The 19,426-nt window shown below is 38.7% G+C and overlaps 1 protein-coding gene across 1 annotated transcript in view; it reads left to right on the forward strand.

Annotated features, from left to right (window-relative positions):
• The window catches only part of ATP13A4 (ATPase type 13A4), a 151,551-nt gene that overhangs the window by 104,680 nt on the left and 27,445 nt on the right, over positions 1-19,426 (forward strand). The window contains exons 18-25 of the mRNA XM_011961225.1: positions 783-907; positions 6,809-6,972; positions 7,768-7,890; positions 8,683-8,762; positions 10,261-10,303; positions 10,688-10,797; positions 12,908-13,004; positions 14,745-14,817. Of these exons, the coding sequence (XP_011816615.1) occupies positions 783-907; positions 6,809-6,972; positions 7,768-7,890; positions 8,683-8,762; positions 10,261-10,303; positions 10,688-10,797; positions 12,908-13,004; positions 14,745-14,817 (815 nt within the window). The remainder of the gene's footprint in view (positions 1-782; positions 908-6,808; positions 6,973-7,767; positions 7,891-8,682; positions 8,763-10,260; positions 10,304-10,687; positions 10,798-12,907; positions 13,005-14,744; positions 14,818-19,426) is intronic.

Here is a 19,426-nt window from a genome sequence, read left to right on the forward strand (position 1 = left end):
CGGGAGGCGGAACTTGCAGTGAGCTGAGATCCGGCCACTGCACTCCAGCCTGGGCGACAGAGCAAGACTCCGTCTCAAAAAAAAAAAAAGACTTGGCTGCTGGAGAAACTGGCATTTTATTTTATTTTTCTTTGCGCCTCCCTTATTTTTCATGCTTTGTGCCAGAGCTAAAGCTCCCCTTTGTGGGTAACAGGTGAGGCAATGAAAATCAGACTAGCCACAACAGATGGAGGAGACCCTTACGGGCTTTCAGCTCATTTTCTGCAAAGGTTAAAGCAAAGCTTTGGCTTAATAAACACTCTCTTCCTCTTCCTCTTCATTCAATTAGAGTAAACATCTCCAGAGCCTTTGTGTCCCCTCCTGTCCTCTTTCTGGATCACTCATGGTCCCTAATCAGCACCTAACAGTGCTTGAATGAGTGAATGGAACCACTACGACAGGGGTCTTTTTCTTTTTGTTTTACTTCCTGTAAGAAAGCTATAATGTGGCTGGGTGCAGTGGCTCACGCCTGTAATTCCAGCACTTTGGGAGGCAAAGTCCTTGAATTCAGGAGTTCAAGACCAGCCTGGCTAACATGGTGAAACCCTGTCTCTATTAAAAATACAAAAATTAGCCGGGCGTGGTCGTGGGCACCTATAATCCCAGCTACTTGGGAAGCTGAGGCAGGAGAATCACTTGAACCACTGTCCTCCAGCCTGGATGACAGAGTGAGACTCTGTCTCAAAAAAAAAAGCTACAATGTGTGTTATTTCTGTTCCATACATCTATATATGTATTTTCAGGGAGATGGTCGAATCAGACCTGATATTTCTGGGGCTGCTGATCTTGGAGAATCGATTGAAGGAAGAGACAAAACCTGTCTTGGAAGAGCTCATCTCAGCCCAGATAAGGACTGTAATGATCACAGGTATAAAACAAAGTATATGGTGAAAACAGTAAGAATTTGATGTGGAAATAGACACGATTCACTCATTTAATAAATATTGTTGACCACCTACTCTGGGCCAGACACCATTCCAGGTGCTGGAGATGGGCAACAAAAAGGCACAATTACTGCTTTCCCAGAGTTTCCATGTCAGTGGAATGAGAGAAAATCAACCAACCAGTCAAATAGTATCAGCGTTTTGAGGTACACAAATAGGATAATGCGGGAAAGTGTGTTTGACTATCTGTTTGAGATGAGTTGGTTAAGAGAGGCCTCTCCGAGAAGTGACATTTGAAATAAGACCTGAATGACAAGAAGACATGAGCCAGGCAAAGGTGATTTTTATTATCAAATGCTAGAAGAAGAAGCATCCTCAGTTGATGGGGTCTATAAATATGCTGAAGGCTCATCAATCATAATATCCACGATTCTAGAAATTAAAGAAAATGCTGTCCTCTCTACTCCCAATCCCAACTCCAGAACATACAAACAAGATAGCAATGAGAATAAATCACACAAGAGAAACGTGTGAAATTTCTTAATGAAATCAAGTGTGACTTTATTAATGAAATTTCATGCTGATGCTATAAGTTTTTAATTGGGAAAGAGACTAGAGGTGAATAAATGATTTCCTAATGAATTCATGTTCATATTTTTGCAGTGTGTTGCCTTTCTTCTGCCTGCTCTTATAGTCAGATGCTTTTAACTCTATCATTTATGTCTCGAAGATACAAGTCCGTCAAAGCACGCACTTTCTGTTCCCACTTCCCCTGAACCCAATTCTATAGTTGCAAACTCTAAAATACTTTTATTTCCCCTTTTGTACTTCTCTGTCCCCTGTTCTACTCTCCACAATCCAAGAGTGTCTTGGACTGTTTTTACTTTCTCCTTTTCTAACAACCCAGTCTAACTTTTTGAAGTTGCTGAGTTCATTTACTATTGATTAGGATTTCCCTTACACTGTGACCCTTCTGTTTCAAAAATCTTTATTTAGCACTTAGATGACACATTCTCATAATCTGTCCTTAACTTAGATTTATGTACAAGTGTTCATCCTTCTCCACCCTCTCTACTTCCTCTTTTCTCATATTGAAATTTCTGCTCTATTTCTTTCCTTGCTTGTTTACAATTGTTTTCCCTCAAGTTTTGCCCTTGGATGGAATGGAGGGGTGCTCTTTGATTTCTTACACATGCTTGAATATCTTTCATTGCTCTGACACGTGAATGGCATCTTGCTCAGATAAAAGATTCTTGAATTATTGTTCTTTTTTCTTAATGATCTGTATGTAGAGGCTATTCCTTTGCCTTCTGGCTTCTGATACTGCTCGTGACAAGTCCAGTGAGAGTCCATTGTAAGTAACTTATTCTTTTCTGCACATAAACTTTTTAACTTTGGAATTTAGAAATGTTTGCCTTTGTGTTTCCCTTATTTCATTAACTTAGTCTGGAATGTGGACAGCACTTTTAGAAAAACTTTTATTTTATTTTATTTTTTACCATTTTTGACATCTTTATTTTTAAGTCATAATATCTGTCACTTTGAATGTTGTACATATGATAAAACAGATTATGAAAAGTATCATATTTATAGCAAGAACATTGGTTTATATAACTGAATCACCAAATACGCAACCCCTTGTGACAATAACTTAATGGACTCAACTCTATCCTCTGAATGGACCAATTTTATGATGATTCATTCACTTAAAAAGTTTTGAGTTGATGAGAGTTTCTTGTTGCTTCTTTCTGTAACCCAAGGCTTTCAAATCAATCTCTGGAAACCAGTGATTAGAACCAGAGTTCCCCAGAATTAAGAAGAGATAGGAGTGGGAGAAACATGGAGAGCACCTTTTAATCTTTCTTCCTGCGAGAAAAAATTTTCCTATTGTTTATTTAATTTTTGCCTCTGGTCTCCGTCCATTTTTACTTCTGAAATTTCCATTGTTATCTATCCTCTCAGTCTATCTGTTTTTCTTGTAGTTGTCTTATTTATTTATTTATTTATTTTTTAAAGACAGAGTCTTGCTCTGTTGCCCAGGCTACAGTGCAGTGGCGGGATCATAGCTCACTTCAGCCTTGCACTCCTGGGCTCAAGTGATCCTCCTGCCTAAGCCTCCTCAGTAACTGGGACTGCAGGCATGCACCACTGTTCCTTGCTTTAGATTATATAGTTTTATAATTTTGCTTTAAGACTTTTGTTTTTTTTTTTTTTTGCACCCAGTTTGTTCAAACCACAATCTCAGATCTCAACAATGCTCTTTATCTTTTTCAAATCCCATTTTGAATTGTTCGTTCTTAAATCATGTGTGGGGTGAGATTTGAATTTTCCTAAGTGTTCTCCTTATTTATTTTTTATTTTTATTTATTTTTTGAGATGGAGTCTCGCTCTGTCACCAGGCTGGAGTGCAGGGACATGATCTCGGCTCACTGCAACCTGCGCCTCCTGGGTTCAAGTGATTCTCCTGCCTCAGCCTCCCAAGCAGCTGGGACTACAGGTGTGCATCACCACACCCAACTAATTTTTGTATTTTTAGTAGAGACAGGGTTTCACCATGTTGGCCAGGATGGTCTCAAACTCCTGACCTCAGGTGATCCTACCGCCTTGGCTTCCCAGAGTGCTGGGATTATAGGCATGAGCCACTGCACCCGGCCAATGCTTTATTTATTTATTTATTTATTATATACATATTTTTGAGATGGAGTCTCACCCTGTCACTAGGGCTGGAGTGCAGTGGTGCGTTCTTGGCTCACTGCAACCTCCGCCTCCCGGGTTCAAGGGATTCTCCTGCCTCAGTCTCCCAAGTAGCTGGGATTACAGGCATGCACCGCCATGCCTGGCTAATTTTTATATTTTTAGTAGAGACGGGGTTTCACCATGTTAGCCAGGATGGTCTCCATCTCTTGACCTCGTGATCTGCCTGCCTCCGCCTCCCAACGTGCTGAGATTACAGGTGTGAGCCACTGCGCTTGGCCAGTGCAGAAAAGAATAAGTTACTTCTCTAGTCATGTGCTCTGATTGTTCTTCCTGATCTTTTCCGGTCCAGTGTCTCGGATTTCTTAGAAAGGTTGTTAGATTTTTCTGTCAGATGATTGGAGTTGAGGCCTGGGCTGTTTATCCCGAGAACTGGATGTCTCACAGGTGGTAGATCTCTCCCAGGTGGTAGATCTCTCACAGGTGGTGGAGGGCAAAAAGCAGACAGGCTGTCAGCGGCCTGCTGTGGAGCATGGAGGAAACCTGTGAGCACTCAGGGCTCCCTGTATCCTTCCAGCCTCAGGCAGCTACTTCCCACCACTTCAGCTCTTTTGAGGATCTTCATGCATATTTTGGTAGAAACCTGAGAGAAGCTATGTTAAGGATAGCCAGCCAGATATTATATGATTAATTTTTTAATGGTTGCTCTAGGCATCACAATGTACATACCTCTCCTTTCAAGAAGCCTTATAACCAGGAATGTCTCTTGCTTTCTCTTCTTTATGTGATTATTGTCATAAGTATGACATATGTCGAAAACCCCCACCAGATAATGTGATAGTCTTTACTTTCAACAGTGAAGAGTTAAAGAACATGAGTAAAGAAAATTAGACTTTTATAATTACCCAGATCATTATCATTTCTATGTTTTCATTCCTTAAGTTCTAAGTTAACCTCTGGTATCATTTCCTTTCATTTCAACCTAAAGATCCCTGTAGCTTTTGTTGTTGTTGTTTATTTTTTGAGCATGTCCACTGTCAACAAATTATCTTCATTTTCCTTCATCTGATAAAGTCTTTATTTCTCCTTTATTCCTGAAGGATATTTTCAGCAGCTATTATAGGAGTCAGAATTGACACTTCAAAGTGAAAGATGAAGTCAGCACTTCAAAGATGTTCCACTGTTGTCTTCCCTGCGTATTTTTTATGAGAAATCTGTGATAATTTGAATTATTGTTTTCTTATGTGTAATGTGGTTTTCTCTAACTGCTTTTTTTGTTTATCTTTGGTTTTTAGCAGTTTTATTACTATGTGTCTGGTTGTGATTCTCACTAAGTTTATCTTGTTTGGAATTCACTGAACTTCTTGAATCTGTACATTTAGGTCTTTTATCATACTTGGGAAAATTTCTCCTATTATTTTGTCAATTTTTTTTTCTTTTTCAACTTTTTTTCCTCATCTTCTTGGACTCTAATGACATGAATATGAAATATTTTGATATCTTTGAGTCTGTTCACTAAAATGATTTTTTTCTCTCTGCTCTTCAGGTTGTATAATTTCCATTGATCTATTCTGCTATTGAGTACATTCAGTGATTTTTTTTTTAATTTCAGGTATTATATTTTTTAATTCTAAAGTATCCATTTGGTTTTTTCCCACAGTTTATATTTTCTTGTTGAGAACTTCTAGCTTTCATTTCAAGAATATTAACAGTTACCACAGGAAGGGGTCTTACAATAGCTGCTTTTTTTTTTTTTTTTGAGACGGAGTCTGGCTCTGTTGCCCAGGCTGGAGCGCAATGGCCAGATCTCAGCTCACTGCAAACTCTGCCTCCCAGGTTGACGCCATGCTCCTGCCTCAGCCTCCCCAGTAGCTGGGACTACAGGTGCCCGCCACCTCGCCCGGCTAGTTTTTTGTATTTTTTAGTAGAGACGGGGTTTCACCGTGTTAGCCAGGATGGTCTCGATCTCCTGACCTCGTGATCCACCCGTCTCGGCCTCCCAAAGTGCTGGGATTACAGGCTTGAGCCACCGCACCCGGCCCAATAGCTGCTTTAAAAACCATTATCTGACACTTCCAACGTCTAGACTATCTATAGATTGGCAACTGTTGTGGCTTTTCTTGAGAATTGGCCAGATTTTCCAGATTTTTCATATTGAATATCCCAAACATTTTGAATATTATATTGTGAAACTTTGAATCCTGTTAAAATCTTCTGGAGAATGTTGAGGGTTTTCTTGTTTGTTTGTCTGGCTAACAATCAACCGTAAGTTCTATCTTTCCTGTTGTAGGTGGCAGTTTCAATCTTAGCTTAAATATAAAATCTTTTGCTATGGTGTTTGGGTCTGCCTCACTCAGAGGTTACTCTCACAAATGGGGAGTGATTTATATCATAGTTCAATTCCTGGAACTTCTGTTATCTGTCTTTGGACCTGGTCCACACATGCACAGCTCTAGACTGAACTTGGGACTTATGTAATTCACATACTGAATTAGTCCCCATGTCTGGCTCTCTCCTTTCCAGGATTCCGCCCATGCCCTTTAGCCTACAAGAGTCCCTTTTCCTGGCTCTTCTGGCCAGAAAGACTGGGCATCTTTTAGAGTTCTGCTGCCCAAACAGCTTTTTAACTGAGGCCCACGCGCCAGTCAAATATGGAATAGGGAAGAGAAAAAAAGTGGAGAAACTCATCCCCTTGTGGGTTGCTTCTGCAAATTGGACTGCCTTCCACCATCTGCCTGCTTTTGTTTACTTTTCAAAGTCCTTGGGGAGTTGCTGCTTGGTTTTTGTTCAGAGTTTTCCATTGTAATCAGTGGGAGAGAGAGATCGTAGTGGGCTTACTCCATTTTGCCTGGAAGTGGAGCCACCAGATACTCTACTAAACCAGAGGATTTGCCTATACATTTGCAAAGCTGCTAGCAAATGACGAAAATATATTTGAATTTTGCTTTTTTATTTTTTCCCCCAGTCTGGCAAAAATACACTGGTAGATCATGAAGTAACCTGATGAAAAGCAGTAAGAACGGGAAAAGGGATCATGGAGTCACAAAAGGTCAGGGCTGAAAAAGATATTAGAGATCATTTCTCTTCATACCTGAAATAAGGACTGAACTCCCTGCTCTGATTTTCAAGGCTCTGCATGAATTAATTCAATCTTGTCAATCTCATCTTGAGATACTCCTCCTTTCCTCTAGGTGACAATCTTCAGACTGCAATAACAGTGGCCAGAAAATCTGGAATGGTTTCTGAAAGCCAGAAAGTCATTCTCATTGAGGCAAATGAAACCAACGGGTCCTCATCAGCATCTATATCTTGGACATTAGTAGAAGAGAAGAAACACATTACGTATGGGAATCAGGTACTCCTGAACACAGCCATTCTGCCACATTACCAACATGTCTTGCAGTGCTGGTGACTGAACAGCTTGACCAAGAGTCAACATATGCTTCCAAATGTCTAGCATTCATGCTGTTGAATGAATTCAATTACATTGGTTTTTCCATACTTTTCATACTGAGCTTGAAGGTATAGTGCTTTCTTGTGTGCTGGAAATAATCCATCTTTTAAACTTAAAAAATGGTTGGCTCTGTATGAGAAAGAATATAGTGAGTGAAGCTGAATCTGTTTTCTCCCTTTCCCCTTGCTTGTCAATCACCCCACTGGGTTCAAAGGGGATCTAGTCTTTGGGAGAGATGCTGCTGTGTGTCTCAGAAAATCAGACTATGTTTTCAGAAAAAAGTTTCATTCATTTATCTCCAGCCTTGTCAGTATTCTATCTCCATTGTGTCCTTGTAGAACAATATTAGTTCCCTAAGGAAAAAAAATAGTAAGTTCTCATTTCAGGGAGAAATTTGTTAAGCTGCAGTGCTTTTGTATTTTACACTTGAAATGTGTGAAATGTGCTCTTCTCTGGGACTCACCAAGATCAAATCACGATGAAAACAGGACATGAGTAAGTGTTATGCTCCTAGTCACTAGTTGTCTGTGATGTGCAAAGATTGATCCAGCAAAAAGAAAATGCTTCTCTGAGGAATCAGAGTGACTTTTACAGATAGATCCTGGTCTGTCTTCATTATCTTCTCTCAGATATGCTTGTGGTTCTAACCACTCTGTCAAATGAAAGAGTCTAAAATAACTGTGTCTTGCTTTGTAGGACAATTACATTAACATCAGGGATGAAGTCTCTGATAATGGCAGAGAAGGAAGTTACCATTTTGCCCTAACTGGAAAATCTTTTCATGTTATAAGTCAACATTTTAGCAGCCTACTGCCAAAGGTAAGTTCTAAGAGGGTGACAGTCTCCCTGTGAAAATGCTGATGATATCACTTACAGAGCATGGTCCTAAATTATTTCAAATCTTGAAACAGGAAAAATATACTCAGTGAGTTCTCTGTATCTTAAGAGAGACAGATATTTTTGCAGAGGATACTATTGTCTCATTTCCTACTAGGTTTGAAATAAATAAACTTGATTAGTCAATTTTCCACCAACTATACGATTGAAGTATCAGTGATTTCTTGAATTATAAAGACGATTTTGGGTGACTGTCACTATATTGCCATGGTAAGGGGTCTCAAAGTATAGTGGAAACCCTGCAATTATACAGGAAGGCAGACCAAGAATAAGGGAATGCCATTCGTTTTTTGATAGATGACCTCAGTACTCAAGAGGGTTGAACTTAAAGCTTTAGTGGGGGGAGGTAAGTTTTAGATACATAGTTATCCCTCAACCTCTTGCTGTTTTGCAGTTCAGGGTTCCATTAAGCTCAAGATTTTTCAGGACCACATTCCCCATGACAGCTGAGGTAAATTCCTGTAGGTCATCATTTTCATAAAATATTTTTTGTTAAGTAATTATCTTTACTGATTTTTGTTTTTCACTGATCATTTATCTGATGACCAAAACCTCAGCGTTTGTCTTAAAATCCAAAGGAAGGCTCATTGGAAACTTTTTTTTTCTTCATCATAAGTGTCATGATGCAGTCAACATTCTGAGTATTATTAATTATTTCATGTACAACCAGCTGACTTGATAAAAAAAAAAATCTCCATTTTGGGTTCCTTACAGATACTGATCAATGGGACCATCTTTGCAAGAATGTCTCCTGGGCAGAAGTCCAGTCTGGTGGAAGAATTTCAGAAATTGGAGTAGGTTCTTTGCCAGTGCAGGTGGCATGAACTGCATGGAGGCATAACAGTCAGGGGGAGTGGAAGAGGTACAGGGAGTCACTCAGTTTGGCAAGGGCAGTGATCCTTAGTCTGGCTGCATGAGATAATCACTTAGGAGCTTTGGAAAAATAGCAATACCAAGGGATCTCACCATTCAGAGATCCTGATTCAGTTGTTTATACGGGGCTTGAAAAATCCATATTTTTTTTCGCATAAGTCAATTTTGCATTCAATGTTGAGAATCACTGGACTAGAACCTAAGGGGCCTGAAAGAGTATGGGGAGAAATAAGAATGGAAAGGTGGCTTGAGCTCAACTCCTGGGGGGACAATGAGTATTTAGACTTTATTTGCATATGCTCTCATCACAATGATAATATAGGGACATTCATATGACCAGAGATTCATGTAACACTAAAAAGACTAAAATATTTGTGTGCCAAAGCATTTTTCCATCCTAAATCAGAAAAATTCTTCTCTCCTAACACAAAGGGTCTCCATTCCTAGACAGAATGGGCAGTCCAAATGAAGTGCCTGTCATTCGGGACCCTTTGTTTCCTGTTAATAGAACCCCACAGAGTACCAGAGCCTTTCTCCACTTTGGTCACCATGTCACAACAACATGACTCCAACTCCTACTCGTTTCTACTCTGCCCTCCTATTCATTTGATTCCGTTATCAGGCTAGCTTCTCAGCTCAGAAAGCCCTGTCTTCTCAACATGGCTGAAACCTAGAGAGTCAACGAGTTACTTCCATATGGCAGTGTGGAAGAAAAGTATAGCATGTTCTATGAATGCTGTCAGAATGCTCATAATTTAAAAAGCTGGCTATCCATAATCCTTGTCAGTGATTCAAGAGAGTATTCACCCAGCCTTAGAAAGCCATTCTGAAACAGGCATGTGTTTTCTTTCTTCAACTTCTAGGCCTGATGTTACATACTTGAGTTGAGTGACTGTTGACAGGGTGGATTTCCTCTCATGCTAGTATTAACAGCACAAACAACTATGACTTGTTATCATTTTAGACTTTATAAGTACTTTACCATACAGTACCTCATTTAATACTCATAGCCCTTTATAGGCAAAATAATAATAATTATGAGAATAATAATAGTGAAAATGGTAAGATGACCAGGTCAAAATCTAGATCTGGTTTCCATTCATGTGCCCTCTCTGCCATGCCATACTTACATCATAGAATTGTGAGTACCTCTGTCTGACAGCTGAGAAAGCTCTCCCTACGCAGTGATGTGCAGTGTCTACATGAAACACTTACAGTAAAGGAATCATGTTCTGAATTTCTAAATCCATTGTATAAACTACTGAGTCACACTTTTTTCAGTCAAACTAGACTCTTAGGAAATTTCCCTTAATTAATGAGTTTGAACCCTGAGTAATGATAGTTACTTTGTTTTTTTTAATTAGAGAAATTAGCAAGATAGCTTTGATCTCATCTACAATTAATGTGGTTCCCTCTTAGTTACTTTGTAGGTATGTGTGGTGACGGAGCCAATGACTGTGGGGTAAGTAGCTGCCAGTGTGTGTGGCCATAATCTCACATTCAATTATACTCAAGCCCTTTAGAGGTCGTACTCCTGGCATATATATCATTTCCATTCCTCTTGATGGATAAACTGTTGCATTGGGAGGCTTTTGACCAAAGTCACACGTTGATTCAATGGTTAGTTTAGGCTACATGGGGTAGAACTTGGTTCTAGGGTTCTCATTTCTTTGGCTAGGTATCCTAATGCCATCTTTCTCTTATGTTCCAGGCAGGGTTAACTCTCTTGGTTAGAGTTTGGGCACACAAACCACCTTGTGGCCAGCTTAACTGGCCTTTTCTTATGAGGTTTTAGTAGAGACATATGTGAGTCTATGTGGGAAGTAAGCTGATTCTTTGCTTTCAGGCTCTGAAAATGGCTCATGTGGGCATCTCTTTATCAGAGCAGGAGGCATCTGTGGCCTCACCTTTCACTTCCAAAACTCCAAACATTGAGTGCGTACCTCACCTTATCAAGTAAGTAGGCACTTCCTCAAACATTGTTTTCTCTCTGTTGACTTCTGGTACAAATCACATTGTTCTGCCTGGGAAAGACCAGAGAAACTTTGTGTCCCTGGGTGGGGAGGGTGCTTTGTGGAAGAATGCAGCCAAGCATCCTACTTCCAAATGGATTTTCCAGAAGTTAAAAGTAACATTGGGAGAGCAGTGGCATTTCCAGTGAATTCACTGATTAGGTTATTTTTAGAAGATTGGAATCTGGAACTTGTTATAGCTTTGGAAGTGTCAATCATCCTCATTTTTAAAATGTATCTATCTCCTTTTAATCTTTATTTGAAAAATAACGTTTTGAAAATCTTTATTGGCTTTTGCTGCTCTCACTAAAATTTGCTTTGATGCTCTCACTGCCACCCTGTCAAAAATGTACTTCTGCTCCATTATATTTGAATGCTAGAGATAGTGAGCATGGTGGCTGCTCTTGATTATTGTAACTGACATGTGTTTCTAGTTTTAAAATGCTATAATGCCTACCATCTCACACTTCAAAACAGCCTGGAGATGCAGGAATGGCTATTTGTTTTTTAACAAATAAAAACATTGAAGTTCAGAAAATTTAACTGATGTGCCCAAGCTCATACAACCATGTGAGGTTAGACATTATTTTAGAATTAATTTTATTCAAGTGGATTTTATCTACAGATATACTGTTTCCACCACATGAAAATAATAATTTGGCTAGGTCCTCCCAATTTTTTATTTACTCATGTATTTGACAAATATTTAGTGAGTAGGCATTTAGTGCCAGAAACTAAGGGAGATAAAGACGATACTTACTGATTTTGATAGGTGCTGTCCAGGAAATAAAAAGGGTAAAGGGAATAAGATGGCTATATAGGTGGAAGCAGCTGCTTCAGATGGGGTGGTACGGGAAAACCTCTCTTAGGAGAACCTCTCTTTATTGCTTAGAGAACCTCTCTAAGCGATAAGGAGAAACTACCTCTGGGCAGAGGAAATGTCATGGCAAAACTCTGATACAGAAAAAAACCTGGTTTGAGGATCAGGTTTTAACACCCCAGGACATCATAATGGGCATGAGTTTAAACTTAAAGAAGTATGATCTAGGCTGGGTGTGGTGGCTGATACCTGTAATCCCAGCACTTTGGGAGGCCAAGGTGGGTGCATCACTTGAGGTCAGGAGTTTGAGACCAACCTGGCCAACATGGTGAAACCCAGTCTCTACTAAAAATACAAAAAATTTAGTTAGACCTGGTGGCACATGCCTGTGGTCCCAGCTACTCAGGAGGCTGAGGCGGGAGAATCACTTGAACCTTGGAGTCAGAGGTTGCAGTGAGCTGAGATCATGCCACTACACTCCAGCTTGGGTGACTGAGCAAAAAACCCTGTTGGAAAAAAAAAAAAAAAAGTATAATTTAAATTTAAAAAGTGTAACTTAAACTCTATTTTTCCCCAAATGAAATAGAAGTTAAAAGTGACATTTCATATGTCATCTATTTCATGCTTTAAATGTATACTATTTACACAATCAATTGACGATAACACAAACGAAAATGCTCATCCTTTCCAGCCTACTTCAATTTGATATATGACTAATTTGAGTGTGTATATTGTTTTGGTCCAGTTTTAGAAAAAGTTGGAACTGCCAAAATGAAATTTGAATCAAATGTTTGCCAAGCTCCTGAAGCTCCTGTATGAAAATAACTCCTGAATCTGCAATTTTATTTAAATCCATTAGTTCACAGATGAAGAAACTGAGACAAGGGAAATGATCTTCTGCAGCACATTAGTGAGTAGGTAGAAGATCTGGCACTAGCTCCACTGAGTTTAGGAGTTAAAACATTGCCTGCTGAAAGGACAAGAGCAACCGTAAATCTGGACTCCATCACCAGTTCAGGGACCCTGGACCTTGGCCTGGAATTGGCCTTCTTGAAAACTGGGTTTAGTTTACTGGCAGCCTGCATCCACGAGCTCAGGGATGTCCGTTTTCAGACAAACAGTTGTAGAATGACTTTTTATTTTTTTTCTCCTGAACGTTGCTGAACAGCACAGAGTGACTGACCTTGTATCTTTTCATTACTGTCGCGTCTTTATCATCTCTTTCCTTACACAGGGAAGGACGTGCAGCTCTCGTTACCTCGTTTTGCATGTTTAAGTACATGGCTCTGTACAGCATGATTCAGTATGTCGGTGTTCTGCTGCTCTACTGGGTATGACTTGGGACTTAGCCTCTTGGTTAGTGTGAACTAAAACAAGTAGCAATGCACTCTCAATTTACAATGCCTCTCAAAGAAAGGGCACAAATAGGATATCTGAGCAACAATAGCCCCTCCAAAAATATCCTTAAGAATTTTTTAAGTAAATCAGAAATAGACAGATTTGCACAGGAAAGGTTGCTGATGTCAGTTCTCTGATACAGAAACCTTTTATCTAGTAATAGCTGAGGATCACAACTGGATATATTACTTTTTCTCTTGCTACTACTTTTACCTGATTGGAAAAGGTCTTTATCTTCTTAATTCCAATGTGGCTCTACCCTGGTCTACCACTCAATAAAGAAATGGTTCTCTGCATCGGGATGCTGCTAAATGCTTCATTTAGCGTGAAAAAAAAAGACCTGATTATTAATTTTTGCCCATTTCAGTGGTGTCAATACTCCTACCAAAACCAGTTTCAAGCTGTGTGTCCATTGTCACTGAACATGAAGTGGGGAAAGATGTACAGTAGCATATGAATCTATAGTGCTTGCCCCATATAGATACAAGAGTTGTAAATAACCTCAAGGGCACAGATAACAGTCAAATGTAGAAACATATTTAGAAAGTGCTGAGCTTTGAGTATTTATTAACTTTGGTTTTAGTATAATTTATTTAATGGTACACTTGTCTAATTTAAGTTTTTGTATCGGCTTTGTTTAACAGCTGGCTCACAACATCTCTGAAAATTTATCAATTGACTTTTAAGTGTTAGTATAAGCCAGCGTGCCACTGATTCCCTGAATACAGGGATGTGAAAACTGGCATATCATACCACAAAAAGTACATAGGTCTTATGATCACTTTTGTTATTTAACAAGATATAAGAGGAGGAAAAAACATGCCCATCATCTGTGAACTCAACATGTGAGATTATCCTATTAACCAACACCAATACAAGAAATTTCATCTGGATATGTGTGTGGCAGATATCCAGATTCATCTTTATATACTGCCTTCTTTTTCCTGGGTTAAAGGTTTTAGTCCTATTGCTTTCAGATAAACTATATCTTTTCCTACTCACTGATAAATGGGCTAGAGAAGGATAGGCTATTTATAGAAATTGGGCTCTATTTTAGAATTCCCAAATTATTCTCAAAGGTAGAATTAAACATTGAACATTATCTCCTTTCCACTAAGGGGTGAGGAGCAAGAAAGTGAGTTTCTTAAAATCAGGAAGACCTGAACACTTTTTCCTCAAGAGTATTAAGATGCTTTGCTAGGATTTTCTAACATTTTGTCTAAAAACATTCAAGAATGCAAATAGTGGGTTTACTTATTCTTATTTTCCATCAGTAAAATTTATGTAAGGTTACCACACATTTGTCACTTGGGGATGTATTCTTTTATTGTGTGAGATGAAATCCTGATTTTTCTGTTAACAAGTAGAAAAGAGAGCAGAGATGAATCTGGCAGGGGAAGACGTCCTCCTCAACAAAATAATACGGATGCACAAACAATCCCACCCTGAAAGTACGTGATGATAGGCCCCTGGATAGAGAGGGTTTTACAGGTGTGGCTTTGATTACTTCCACCAACACCATCACTCACCAACTCAACCAGGCCCTGACCACAGCATCCCCTCAGTAATTTACTTGAAAAACCCTATGTCGCAGTGAGAAAATAAATGTAATCAGTATCTAATTTCATCCCGAAGGTCAAAACTTTTTTGATCTGCTTTCTTTTCATTTTCAGGAGACAAACAGCCTTTCAAATTACCAGTTTCTGTTCCAGGATCTGGCCATCACAACTCTTATTGGTGTAACAAGTAAGACATTTTAAAACTTTCTTACCAGAGGTGCTACCCTCAGCTGGCCTCCCTCTGCCTTGGAAAACTTTGTCTACCGTGAGGAACAGCAGCTGCAACAGCAGCAATGATGTGTAACTTATTCCTAAATATATACACAGAGAGGAAATAGAATCCTCATTTTTGAGTATTGCAAGAAAGTATTAGCAAAAGAAAAGCTTGCTCGTTATTTTGCTGTTTTCTGCAAAATTTGGAACTTCTATAAATGGTCACTAAACACTTAAAATGAAAAAAGCAGCTTGAAAATCAGGAACACTAACTTCAGAACGCTTTTAGATATAGTTATAGTTAAAATGTGCCCAATTTATAGAAGTCAAATGGCTTTTATATTTCTCATATCTAAATCTTAGCCTCTCAGGATTTAGAATGAAGCTTAAAGATAATCTTGCCATTATATCTCTCTTACCCTCCACCTTCTAATGAATATACAAATTGTCTCCCTAATTTCCCTGCAATGGAAAAATTTTTTATTTATGACTTTATTCTTTTTTAGGGCTGACTTAGATTCACAACAAAAATGAGAGGAAGGTACAGAGATTTCCCATGTACTTCCTTCCCCGACACATGCATAGCCTCTGCTACTGTCAACATTCCCCACAAAGTGGTCTATTTGTTGTAACTGATGAACTTCCACTGATGAATGATTGAAGTTTTTGACATGTCTTTGTTGTTTTGCTTTGGTCTAATTAACTCAGCTAAAGGAAAATCCCAACCAACGTTCATGTTGGAACTAATTCAGTCATCAATTGCAATCATGGGTTGATTACGGACACAAGAGTTTGGCAAAACTCGTGAGAAACAATTAATAATAACATCATTATTATCCAAAGTCCATAGCTTACATTACAGTTCATTCCTAGTCTTGCACATTTTATGGGTTTGAACATATGTACAATGACATCTATCCATCATTACATTATCACACAGAGTGTTTTCACTGCCCGAAAAATCCTCTCTGCTCTGCCTAGTCATCTTCCCATCTTCCCCAAAGGTCTTGGCAACCGCTGTGATCTTTTACTGTCTCAGTAGTTTTGGCTTTTCTAGAATGTTATGTAGTTGGAATCATATATAGGCTTTTCAGACAGGCTTTTCTTCACTTAGTAACATGCATTTAAGGTTCCACTATGTCTTCTCCTAGTTTGATAGTTCATTCGTTTTTAGTGCTAAACAATACTCCGTTGTCTGGATGTACCACAGTTTATTTATTTATTTGCCTACTGAAGGATATCTTAGTTGCTTCCTAGTTTGGGCAACTGTAAATAAAGCTACTATAAACATCCATGTGCAGATTTTTGAGTGTAAATAAGTTTTCGTTTCCACTGGGTAAAGGATTATGTAGTAAGAATAAGTTTTGTTTTGTAAGAATCTGCTAAACTGTCTTTCCAAACAGCTATACTAGTTTGCATTTCCACTACCAATGATTTCAAGTCCTTGTTGCTTCACATACTCACCAGCATTTAGTTTTGTTAGTGCTCTGGATTTTGACCATTCTAATAGGTTTGTAGTAGTTCCATTGATGCTTTTACTCCTGTTTCCTCCAACCTTCTCAAGGATTTTATTCCTTTAATAATCTATTTCTCCATTATTATCAACCTTTCTCTTGTTTACTAGATCATTCTCAATGATGGCATATAATACATTCTCTTATCTTCTTTCTTTTAAAAATTCTTCTTTGATCTCAGCCCACTGCAACATCTGGCTCCCAGGTTCCAGTGATTCTCATGTCTCAGCCTCCCGAGTACATGGAATTATAGGTGCACACCACCACGCCTGGCTAATTTTTGTATTTTTAGTAGAGACAGGGTTTCGCCATGTTGGACAGGCTGGTCTCGAACTCTCAACCTTGAATCTACCGCTAGCGACTGCCTCCTGTATTTTTAAACTTCCCAAACAGTTGTGTATACCCACTTTCTCCATTCTCATCCCTAATTCTATTACCATTCCATTTCCATTAGCCAGATTCTAACATCCAGGGGCATGAGTTTGAATTTTGGCCTTATGCAGTTGTTCAGTGGGAGGCAGTGGTACACTTGCAAGTGTTTAACAAGTTGCTCTCCAAAAAAGTTTGAATATACATATAATATATATTTACTTATTTCCATATATATAATGGAAATATATATATAAATGGGAAACATATACATGTGTGTGTATATAAATATATACAATATATAAAAATATATATATAAATATATATATGCACACACACCCCTATATATTTGGAAACGTATTTATATATAGAAAACATACACACACACACACGGAAACAAGTAATTTTACTGAAAAGAAATGTGTAGTGAGCAATTTGCAAATAATAATAAAATATACAATACTTTTTTTTTTTTGAGACAGAGTCTCACTCCATCACCAAGGCTGGAGTGCAGTGGCATGATCTTGGCCCACTGCAATATCTGGTTCCCAGGTTCAAGTGATTCTCATGCCTCAGCCTCCCGAGTACATGGAATTACAGGTGCATGCCACCACGCCTGGCTACTTTTTGTATTTTTAGTGGAGACGGGGTTTCACCTTTTGGGCAGACTGGTCTCGAACTCCCAACCTCAAGTGATCCACTTGCCAAAGTGCTGAGATTACAGGTGTGAGCCACTGCACTCAGCCAAGTATACAATACTCTTTATTGCAAATTTCATTTAGCCAATTGATTGTCACAAAATGCTTTCATTGAGTTTTGCCAAACACTTGTGTCAATAATCAATCTATAGTTACAATTGATGACTGAATTAGTTCCAACATGAATGTTGGTTGAGATTTTCCTTTAGCTGGACTAGTAAGACAAAAACAAAAGAACAAAGACTTATGTCAAAACTTCAACCATTCATCAGTGATGTGGGAAACTTACCTGTTGAATCATATTAGTTCTTGAATGCTGGAAGAGTATTTCCTCAGTTTAAAAAATACTCACAATGTAATGGCTACAGATGTGACATTTTTTTTTGTATTATACTTTAAGTTCTAGGGTACATGTGCACAGCGTGCAGGTGTATTACATATGTATACATGTGCCATGTTGGTGTGCTATACATTAGGTATGTCTCCTAATGCTATCCCTCCACCCCACGACAGGCCTGAAGCATGATTTATAATCCTTTGGGTATATACCCATCCCTCCACCCCACAACAGGCACAAAGCATGATTTATAATCCTTTGGGTATATACCCATTAATGGGATGATTGGGTCAAATGGTATTTCTAGTTCTAGGTCCTTGAGGAATCATCACACTGTCTTCCACAATGGTTGAACTAGTTTACAGTCCCACCAACAGTGTAAAAGTGTTCCTATTTCTGCACATCCTCTCCGGCACCTGTTGTTTCCTGACTTTTTAATGATCGCCATTCTAATTGGTGTGAGATGGTATCTCATTGTGGTTTTGATTTGCATTTCTCTGATGGCCAGTGATGATGAGCAGTTTTCCATGTGTCTGTTGGCTGCATAAATGTCTGCTTTTGAGAAGTGTCTGTTCATATCCTTTGCCCACTTTTTGATGGGGTTGTTTTTTTTTTTCTTGTAAATTTGTTTGAGTTATTTATAGATTCTGGATATTAGCCCTTTGTCAGATGAGTAGATTGCAAAAATTTTCTCCCATTCTGTAGGTTGCCTGTTCACTCTGATGGTAGTTTCTTTTGCTGTGCAGAAGTTCTTTGGTTTAATTAGATCTCATTTGTCAATTTTGGCTTTTGTTGTGATTGCTTTTGGTGTTTTAGACATGAAGTCCTTGCCCATGCCTATGTCCTGAATGGTATTGCCTAGGTTTTCTTCTAGGGTTTTTATGGTTTTAGGTCTAACATTTAAGTCTTTAATCCATTTTGAATTAATTTTTGTATAAGGTGTAAGGAAGGGATCCAGTTTCAGCTTTCTACATATGGCTAGCCAGTTTTCCCAGCACCACTTATTAAATAGGGAATCCTTTCCCCATTTGTTGTTTTTGTCAGGTTTGTCAAAGATCAGATGGTTGTATATATGTGGTATTATTTCTGAGGGCTGTTCTGTTCCATTGGTCTATATCTCTGTTTTGGTACCAGTACCATGCTGTTTTGGTTACTGTAGCCTTGTAGTATAGTTTGAAGTCAGGTAGCGTGATGCCTCCAGCTTTGTTCTTTTGGCTTAGGATTGTCTTGGTAATGTGGGCTCTTTTTTGGTTCCATATGAACTTTAAAGTAATTTTTTCCAATTCTGTGAAGAAAGTCATTGGTAGGTTGATGGGGATGGCATTGAATCTATAAATTACTTTGGGCAGTATGGCCATTTTCACAATATTGATTTTTCCTATCCATGAGCATGAAATGTTTTTCCATTTGTTTGTGTCCTCTTTTATTTTGTTGAGCAGTGGTTTGTAGTTCTCCTTGAAAAGGTCCTTTACATCCCTTGTAAGTTGGATTCCTAGGAATTTTATTCTCTTTGTAGCAATTGTGAATGGGAAGTTCAGTCATGATTTGGCTCTCTGTTTGTCTGTCATTCGTGTATAAGAATGCTTGTGATTTTTGCACATTGATTTTGTATCCTGAGACTTTGCTGAAGTTGCTTATCAGCTCAAGGAGATTTTGGGCTGAGAC

The sequence above is a fragment of the Colobus angolensis genome, unplaced genomic scaffold (assembly GCF_000951035.1).
Source record: "Colobus angolensis palliatus isolate OR3802 unplaced genomic scaffold, Cang.pa_1.0 Scaffold54, whole genome shotgun sequence".
In the NCBI taxonomy this organism is placed as follows: Eukaryota; Metazoa; Chordata; class Mammalia; order Primates; family Cercopithecidae; genus Colobus; species Colobus angolensis.